The 10,325-nt window shown below is 36.3% G+C and overlaps 1 protein-coding gene across 1 annotated transcript; it reads left to right on the top strand.

The window, feature by feature from the left end:
- The first annotated feature begins 326 nt into the window (after positions 1–326).
- Positions 327–4,238, top strand: LOC112742098 (putative FBD-associated F-box protein At5g56440). The gene is made up of 4 exons (XM_025791340.2): positions 327–1,369; positions 2,844–2,987; positions 3,067–3,365; positions 3,765–4,238. Exons 1-3 carry the CDS (start codon positions 407–409, stop codon positions 3,346–3,348), a joined length of 1,389 nt encoding a protein of 462 aa, XP_025647125.1. The 5' UTR covers positions 327–406; the 3' UTR covers positions 3,349–3,365; positions 3,765–4,238.
- Positions 4,239–10,325: the final 6,087 nt, after the last annotated feature.

The following is a 10,325-nucleotide window of genomic DNA, read 5'->3' as shown; positions in this document are numbered from 1 at the left end:
ATTTTTTTAAAAAAAAAATTATATGTATCTCGTCTCGTTTATATCTTGTTTACAATGTAAACGAGATATACACGTTTCACATCACCTGTCTTATCTCGTTTATAGTGTAAACGAGATAAGAGAGATATTTATTTCGATAAATATTTTTTAAATTATTTATTTCGATAATTATTACATTTATTTAATTTATAAAAATAAAAAATTCGATATATATTTCTATTCTATATTATATTTAATTGGTAGTTATTTTTTAATATTAAGATGGTTGAATGAGAATTGAATAATTGATTGAGTATATAATCTATGGTGAGCTTTCATTTAAAGTTTAAAAAGATGGTTATAATTTATATCAAAGACACGTGTCGTGTGGTATTAAAGCACCTTGCCTCTCTCTCCCTCCTTACAGATGACAATAAACCAAACGCGCTCCCTACATATATACAAGAACCCAGCAAGTAAGGACGTATTGTCCGGCCAAGCAGACACAGTTGTTTCATTTCTCGTCCTTCAAATGGCGGAGCTCTCTGCGGACCCACCACCTAAGCGCCTCCATAATCTTTTCCCTGTGGCTGAAACCGCCGCAAATGCCACAGCCACTGACAGAATCAGTGAGCTCCCCGACGCCCTCCTCATCCAAATCCTCTCCCTCCTTCCAACCAAGCAGTCCGTCGTTACCGGCTCCCTTTCGAAACGCTGGCGCCCGCTCTGGGCCTCTGTCCCTATCCTTGACTTCACCGACGGCATCGCGGGGACCGTCGACCGGCCCGAAAGGAACGAACCAAAATCCCGCGAGACCAGCGGGTTCTCGGAGTTCGTCTACTCCGTGCTCCTGCTGCACGAGGCCCGGCCAATTACCCGGTTCCGCCTGCGGTGCTCCCACTGGAGTTGCTCCCAGCGTGACATAGCCACGTGGCTGAGCCAGGCTGCCCGGCGAGGAGTCGAGCAGCTCGAGCTCAGCCTGTCACTGTCGCGCTACGTGGCTCTCCCGCGGAAGCTCTTCAATTTCGAAACCGTTGTGGAAATGAAGCTCGACGGCGTGTTCTTGAACGCGCTGGCTGGCTTCTCTGTGTCCCTCCCTTCGCTGAAGGTGCTGCACGTTGGGGATAGGGTTTTGTTTGGGTGCCATGATTACGTGGTGAAGCTTCTCGCTGGATGCCCTGTTCTTGAGAAATTGGTGTTGGAATCAACCTACAGTGACGCATGTGGAGGACCCGTGTGTGCTCAGGGGATGTTTGATTTGAATTTGAATCGTTTGGTGAAGGCTAGGATTGGGTTCTCCTGGTATAAGACCTGCACCAAGTCTATGTTCTTGATCTTCAATTCCCTCTCCAATGTTCGATGCCTTTCGATTTTGTCCTCAACAGTTGAGGTGTGATGCTTCTCTATCAGTTTTTGGTTTCTGAACTTGGATTTCTTTAAGTTAAATTAAGTCTGTTCAGGTTAAAACCTTTAACTCTTGTGGTATAGATAGGCTATTTGAACTTTGATTATTTCAGAATGTTGAAGTGCAGTTTTATGTCGTGTGGGGCTTGGGGGTGACTGTTGAAAAATCACCTGAAATGATATGAAGTTAATTGAAGTTATGATTTTCTAGATGAAAATGGCATGATGTTGCATTGAATTCAGTATCTTGTTTTGAATTTATTGCACAATTTACAAAGTTTTGAATAGCAAAATGTGGTTTATGGCTGCCATCCCTGTTAAGGTTATGGCAATGGCAGGCCAGCAATCAAAAGCTGTTACTCTTGCCTATTTGTAACATGGCATTTTATGGAATTTACTCTTTATATTGGGAATGTTGTGGAAGTAAGAAATTAGATAATAGCCAAATGTGGTTACGCGTTTGTTGTGATATAGTTAATGTTAGTTAATGGCTCAATGTGGCCGGGCATGCATTCTGACATATTTGATGCTAGAATGTGGTGTGCGGAGGTCACTCTTGTAAAATGCCATGGAATTATCTTAGATTGCCGAGCTGCTGTGGCACCAAAGAATGACCACAACTTAAAACCCAAATAACTTGCACTGATTGATGAGCTAGAAAATAGGGGAAAAAGAATCACAAAAAAGGGAGGATAGGTGCACAGGTAACTGTCTCATAAATCTTTGAGGGACTACATCTTATCAAGCATGCGAAGCATCTAATGGAAAGGTCTGGGATGATGATGCATGTGATGATACGTGAAAGTGAATTCCAATCCTTAATTAGTTTGCTCCTTTGTGGGCTTTGGAGGATGTAAAATTCCTTTATTAGTGCAGCTCATTTGATGAAGATAGATTTTGGTTAGGTTAAAATCATAAAATTTGGCTTCATAAGTTTGTTTGGACGTTTAGGGTGTAGAGTGACTTAAAGTTCCCTCAGTGCACAGCTCATTTCATGAAGGTTGGTCCTGATGAGGCTAAAACACGAAATTTGGCTCCCTGAACAATCTTTGGGTTGTTGCCTTCCACTGTGGCATCTTCTGTCAATATTAAAGCACATGCCAAGGGTTAATCCCTTCACTGAGCTGCTATAGTTGCCGCTTTGATCAGGTTTAGGAAGTTAAACAAATATTCTATGCTTTATTGAGTTTAACCATCATGTGGTTTCTTGAGAGAGAATTACAACACAAGATTTGGTTATTTGATATAATATAAATTGTTTTTGTGAGAGAAGCAAAGATCTTGACTTATAGTTACAATGAAATTGAAGTAGAAGTTAATGATTTGTCCTGTTAACAAAATTGTAAACTAGTCAATTACCTTCACTAACAATTGGTTTCCATTGTTACTCGTCTGTTTCTTTTGTATTTATTTCTCATTGAAATGTATTATTTCATGATGATATTACTTTCTTCATGCAGTGTCTAAAGGATTCTACTGCAAGTGATATTCCAGTGTTCAACAATTTAGTTCAGTTGGAAATTTCATTTGGAAATTATTCTTGGGATTTGTTAACAAACTTGCTTCAGCATTCCCAAAAGCTTGAAGTTCTTACCATCTACAAGGTTTGCTGAGTTGAACATCAAATTTTATTTCATCTCTTATTCTCTTGAGCTTTACAGATTGCATCTGCTATTATTGCAGGAATCACAAAAACATGCAAATGGGCATGAACCAGCTTGGAACCTTCCATTGGTTGTTCCTGAATGCGTCTTATCGCATCTCAAAGCATTCTGCCTTATGGAGTTTCAAGGATTGGATTGTGAGATGGGCTTTCTCAGGTATGTTATGCAAAATGCAAGAGTATTGGAGACAATGAAAATCAGTATGGCAAGCTCGTTAGATCCACAGACAAAACTCCAAATTCGCAGTACTTTAACTGCGCTTCAACTGAACATTCAAAGCTGTCAAATTACATTCCATTGAACCTGATGTCAGAGAAGGTATGTTCTGTCATAGTTTCATTTTGATGCCCATATAATAAAAAATATTAAAAGTGTTTATTGTGATCTCTAATTTGGTACCTTGAATTTGACCTAAAATTAGTACAAATAGAAGCTTTTTGTACAATTGAGAGAATCTCTGAGTTTTTTAATTCTTCCCTTCCTCAACCTTTATTAACAACTTACAAAAATCCTTTTTCTGGTGTTTAACAATTTCTTTTATTATGTTTATTGTTTAAATTTTCCATTTTATGTATATTGTAGAGCACTTTATATTTGTAGAAGATACATTACCTGTATCTATGTTTGCCTCCGGGTAATTCAGAATGCCTTCATTTTAATGTACTATTTGACCTCGCATGAAAAGAAACTGTCCTAATGAATGCTTTTTCGAAGCAGGAAATGCTAGTAGCAGTTTCTAGTGCAGAAACAGTTATCATGTAGAGATGTCACACAACAAATTCGTGTCAGAAGTTTTAGGGAGTCAATTTTGATCTGGACTGTATTGTTTTTCAGGAGCTTTTGTTTGTAAGAAATATTGTGAAGTCTTTCTTGTGTTGTTGTGAATATATGTAGGCAAGAAAACACTTGGCTGAAGAGAAGTTCCCCTGATGTAGTTTAGGGAAAGATATATAACTTGCTGGTTTTTATTTGTATTGTGTAAATTAGCCACCCTTTCAGAACTAATTGGTGTAATCCACAATTGCATAGGGCTTAGCCTCTACAAAATTTGATCCTGGGAGGTGAACTCATAAGGTTATCTATTTATTTATGGTATTTATTATTGTAATGGTGGTGAATGAAACTGAATCTTCGTCGGTTGGAAAGTATCAGCATTGTTTACATTAATGAATTTTGATATTTTACATGAAATAAGTTTTCTAATGCACTCAGTGCGATGAGAAAATTCATAAAAGTAGGTCGGTCTTGTGAACTGGTTTGTGGTTCTCAAGCCATGCTTTTAAGAGTATATCGTTTAAAGGATTTATTCTAACGTAAAACTTTCCAAATTGACATATAAAAGGATAAATTCTAGATGACCTTTTTAACAGGAGGACTAGATCTCTGGTCTAGAACTCTTGAATTGCTTTTAATGAGTACGGATAACTATAATGTTTTCAGTCTAGCCAAATAAATACCTATTAAGTTAAAGACATCAAGTTACTGCAATTTGCAGCAAGGTAAGACCGTAAAAGCTAGTTTGCTATTGGAACCCTGGATTTCATACTTTAGCAACAATAACAGCATAATTTGATCCCACAACTTGGGATTCGCCTCAGGTTGGAGTTAGTTATATGGATTAAATGATATCGTTATATTTTGTCAAAAAAACAATGTTTCTATTTAGCTCATTGATGATCAAATCTCTTTTGAGAAGCTTATTTAGATTTTTCTTAAGCATTTTATGGATGCTGTTATTCCAACACCACCGTTAATTTAAGTATTTAACAACCAACTACAACTACTATATGGTATTTTGTAGTTGTCTACAGCATACTACAAAATACAAAGAGTAAAAAGTTCACTGTGTCCTTCGTTTAATTGAAAAAAGGCGCAGTTTTGAAAGAAAGTCCATTGAATCCCATTTTTTTCATGTTTCTCTTTTGTGTTGCCACTCTCCCATAATGTATTCCTGCCATCCCACTGAATTCTGTCACTCCACCAGTCCCTCGAATCCATAGACAATTCAGGGAGTACAGTGAGTAGAGAGTAGCCCGACAATAAGACTGACGTGACAAAGGAATGGTGCTCCACAAGTTATACCAGGAAAGAGTTCACGAATCCATGAACCATGCTTGAAGGTGGAGGTGCATCCACGGGGCCGTGTAGTGAAGGCAGTAGGCATCCACAATCGTGCATGTGACCTGGGGGTGTAAAACGACAACACAAATGCATGTTGAGGGTTGCATGGGAGAGTGCTGGGAGAGTGTAGAAACCAGAGAAGAGAATGAACAATTGAGAAAGTTGTATTGAATGATGAGTCACACTTATTACACTACTAACTTTTCATATTTATATTCAACCAATAGTAGTTGCTATAGCTACTAAATACATAAAATATCTTGTCATAAATAGTAGAAGAGATAACCACCTTTAGAGCATTAGTTCCACCTTGAATGGTGGATGGCCATTCCCCTTCTCTAGGGAAGTTGTTTAGATCTTCCTTCTAGATGGATAGGAGATAACTTTGGAATTAGTAACTCATACAAATATGTAAGGTTGAACTGCTGCCGCGTGTCCGACCTCTATCAGGTCGGGTAGGAGTGGATGAAACGGAATTTCCTTGTTGAGCCTTTATTCATTTCGGGCCTGGTATTATTTTTTGGCCAGGGTATGAATAGTGTCCCTGCAGAAGTTCGAGCTTTTTAAGAGGTCGGACTCAAGCATTTGTAGATTTGTTTAATCTTTGGGATGTAGTCAGGCTACGTCGGGTATGCCGCCTTTTCAGGAGAGGTAAGATATTCGACGTGTTTTTAAAAATTCGAAACAATGCATCTTTTCATGATACATCGCACATTACTTCTGTAGTTTTATTAGGGTCTGCGCATGTTATTAATGACGGAACGCTGAATGGCTTTTTTGCTCCTAGTGCCTTATAAATATCCAAACTTATTTCTCTTTTTTCTTTTTTGTTTCCTCTGAAACGTTTGCACTCTTTCTTTATTTCAAAAAATCTTTTTTATCTTCCCTGCAGTCTTTGGTGTTTCTTCAAGATTTTTTTTATCTTGAATTCTTGTTTCAAACATAGGAGGCTTTGGATCGTAGGGGTCTAGCTGTTGTTGTGCATCATTTCCTCTTTGCATTCTCTTCAAGGTTGGTGTTTTAATTCTTTTGAACTTCTATTTCTGCTTCTACATTCTGGTGGTACTTCTTGCTTTTGTTTTACTAGTGTTGGCAATGCTTTATTGGCTTTTCGAAAACTTTGCCTCGGACCTAGTCTTTATTTGTTACTATCACTATGAATTTGAGTGTGGGGCTTTCCTTTGTGTTGCCCCCAAATGGCACCATTTTCTCTGTCTTGCTGACTTGTAGTGATGATATTTCATTTTCCTGTATTGTAGGTGTAACGTTTATATCTTATTCAATAATTCACAATATGTTTTCTAAGGTCCCATCCGACCTGATTTGGGTAGATATATCTATTCTGACTCCCGTCCCAGTTATTGATAACAATTATGCTGAAACCTTCCTAGGCATCATAGGATATATCTAAATCGGGAGGATGAGAGAAATTATGAGTTTGCAGTTGCTGACCCTGAGGAGAGGGTGTGTTTTTCACGACTTGATAGGTCGGAGCGTCACTTTGTGTACCTATATGATTGCTTTTTTACGAAATTAGATGTTAGTCTTCCCTTTTTTGACTTTGAGTTCGATGACCTTAGAGTCTGTAACATCGTCCCTTCCCAGCTTCATCCTAATTCCTAGGATTTCTTAAAAATTTATCAGCTTTATTATCGGGAACTTGACGTCCTTCCTTCTCTTAAGATTTTCTTTTACCTCTTTGTCCTTACCAAACTTTTTAGCTCCAAAAGATAGGCTTGGATCTCCTTCCAAACTGTTCAAGGGAGAAAGGCCTTTGCCACTTTTAACAATTCTTTTCATGATTTTAAAAATTCAAGATTTGTGCTATTGAAAGTGTCTAACCTTTTTTTCTGAATGAGAGAGATGAACCCCTTTTTTCTTTGTATTGGGAGGAGAGCCCGGTAATAGTGAAATATAATTTGGTTGACATAGATGAGGTTGAAGGGAGTGTTTTTGGTTGGAATGAGGCAAGAATCACTAAAATAAGTGAGTGAATAAGTTTGTGACATGAAGGAAACAAGTGTGTGTATTCTAAATTGCGCTGTTTAGAACCCACACACTAGCATGGAAAGCTATGTCACAATTACCCAAAAGAAACAAGCACTTCACTCATTTTAGTGTCTTGCCTCATTCCAACCAAAAACATGATGATGGTCTAAAGTGGGTTAGAAATTTTTCTCAAAATAGAATTGGCGTTGCAAGTATAGTCTAAACCCAACAATTGACCATCAATCAAAGTTTAAAATCAAAGAATTGTCACAATCCAAAACAAATATAAACCGGGAGTGTTAAGTCCCGGGTCGTCTTCCCTAGGAGTTGCAAATGAGGTGCTCAATTATTGACTATGAGTGAATGGGGGTTGAGATGACAAGAGAAGCAAGCAATGTAAATAGCAAGAAAGTAAATGAGCATACAATAATTAAATATCAAAAGTAATTAAACTCAAGCAATTAATCAAGAGAAAGGAAAATTCAATTGCTAAGAAACCTCTTGGTAAGGATTGTGAGCTAAGGTTACCTATCCTAGCCATTGATCACAAACACATGATGATTATAAAGAGTTAATCCTACCTAGTTAACCCTAACATCGAGGATAAGTCAAATAGGCATAATTGATTTCAATCCACAAGTCCTAGTCAACTCTATTAATGGAAGACTTAGAGTTAGTGGAAACCAAATCAACTAACTACTCTAATATATCAATCAAGAATGGACATCAATGACTCTAGGGTCACCAAAGTCCTCATATCCAAACCAAGAGTGAGGAAAAACTAAGCAAAAACTAATCCAAGCATTTTCATCAAACACTTAGTATGCATGAGAATAAAATGATATTAAATTATATTAAAAATAAAATCTAACTACCAAGTGCAAGAAAATCATAATAAAAACTCAATTGAATAACAATAAGCAAAGAAACATTAAATTGCATTAATAGAAAATTAAGATTACAAGAGTGTTCATAAAATAGAAAGTGACATAAAAGAGAAATTAAGAAGAAGAACTAAGAGAATTAAGACAATAAAGCAAGAAAACATAAATGAAACTACTTTAAAACAAGAATTAATAACTGAAATTAAAGAGAAATTAACTAAGAAAACCTAAATTCTAGAGAGAAGGGGGAGCTTCTCTCTTTAGAAAAGGACCCACAACATAACAAAACATAAAACTAAATGCTCCCCCCTTGCCTCCACTTGAATTAGGGTTGAAATAGCTTCAGAAATGAGTTGGATTAGGTTTTGGGGGCCCAAAATTCGCAGCCATCGAATTGCATTAATGAGGTCACGTGCTGGCACCTGTGCGTACGCACAGACGTGTGCCTACGCACACTTTATATTTTTCCTCTTGTACGTAAGCACGAAAGGTTGTGCGCACGCACACTTGCTGACTCTCACTTGTGCGTGTGCACACTTGCTGATTTGCTCCAAACTCCATTTCTTCATGGTTTCTCCATTTTTGCATGCTTTTTCCTCACTTCTTCAATCCATATTAGCCTTGTAAACCTGAAAGCACTCAACATACACATCAAGACATCAAATGGAATTAAAGTGAATAGAATTTAGCAATTAAGGGACTAAAAAGCATGTTTTTACTTTTGAGCACAATTTATGGAGAGTTTACAAAACCAAGCTATTTCATTGAATAAGTGTAAGAAAAGTTGATGAAATCCACCCATTTAGAGCAGATAAATACCATGAAATGTGGATTTATCACATCCCCACACTTAAACAACAGTATGTCCTCATGCTAAACTCAAGGAAGAAACAAGGGGTATTACATTTATTCAATGCAAGGAAACTACCTATATGCAATCTATCTAAATGAATGCAACTACGTAGTTAAAATAAATCAACTTCCAAGAAAGCATATATGAACATAAGGGCTAAAGCAATCACAATCAAATCAAATCCATAATTGAATTGAGCTCTAGAAAAGAATTTATAAACTTGCAAGATAAGAATTAATCAAAGGTGAAAACATGTAATTAAGCAATCGAACCCTCACTAGATGTGTATCCGCTCTAATCGCTCAAGTGTATAGGGTTGATTCACTCAATTCTCTTCTAATCATGCTTTCTACGATTTGTTCATCATCTAACAATCAACAATCATTTAATGTATCCATACAAATATCAAGAGGACTTTTCACAAGATTATAATGGGGTTAGGGTCAAGGTGAGGATGTATATATGGCTAAGTGAGCTTGAAATTTGCATCTTTGATTAGCCTAAGCTCTCACCAAATATATATAACAACCTATACAACTCAAAGCAAACCTAGCTACCCATTCCTCACTTTCCTTACACACATGCATTCTCTTTTTAATCACAACTCATATGCATTGTTATTATTAATCTACTTTGGAGTATTTTGTCCCCTTTTTATTATTTTCTTTTTCTCTTTTTCTTTTTCTTCTTTTTTTTTTGTTTAGAACATAATATATACTAACTCATCAATGCATATGATTTCTATAATATTACATGAGTATGCACCCAAATTCCTAATATTTTTCAACAAGAATTAAAGCACACCTTTTCATCAACCAATGTTCCCAAATCTTTCCCACACTTAGTTGACACACACACTCACTATCCCAAGCTAACCAAAGATTCAAATAGAACAATTAATTATTTTTTGCTTAAAGGTAGTGATGTGGTAATATAAAGAACAAAAGGGGATTAAAAAGGCTCAAAGTGGCAAACAAAGATAAATAAAATGGTAGGCTTTTTGGATTAAATGAGCTATAATAAAGTGATGACCTCAATCATATAATTGCATAATCATACATTAAATAATGAATATATAGAATTAAACAAACCAAAGATTGCAATCATAGAGAAGAAAACACACAAGAATGAGATAAGCGGTTAAATGATGTAACCACACAATAAGGCAAAAAAAACTCATAAGTTGTATGTTCTTTAACTCAAAAACCATATTCCACAATGTAAAAATCATGCAAGTTTCAAAGAATTTCAACTCAATTCAATTCGAATTTTCAATGCCCTATATAAAAAGTAAGTTTCTTAGAAATTTCATTAATCTGACTAACATTTATTCTATATATAATTATATATGTATAATGTGATTAGATGAAAAAGGTCAAAAATCCTAAATTTAATTCCTAATTTCAGTCAAACCAATATAGCAAGAGTATA

This window comes from Arachis hypogaea, chromosome 14, assembly GCF_003086295.3.
Source record: "Arachis hypogaea cultivar Tifrunner chromosome 14, arahy.Tifrunner.gnm2.J5K5, whole genome shotgun sequence".
Taxonomy (NCBI): Eukaryota; Viridiplantae; Streptophyta; class Magnoliopsida; order Fabales; family Fabaceae; genus Arachis; species Arachis hypogaea.
This window is presented reverse-complemented; position numbering and strand designations above follow the sequence as displayed.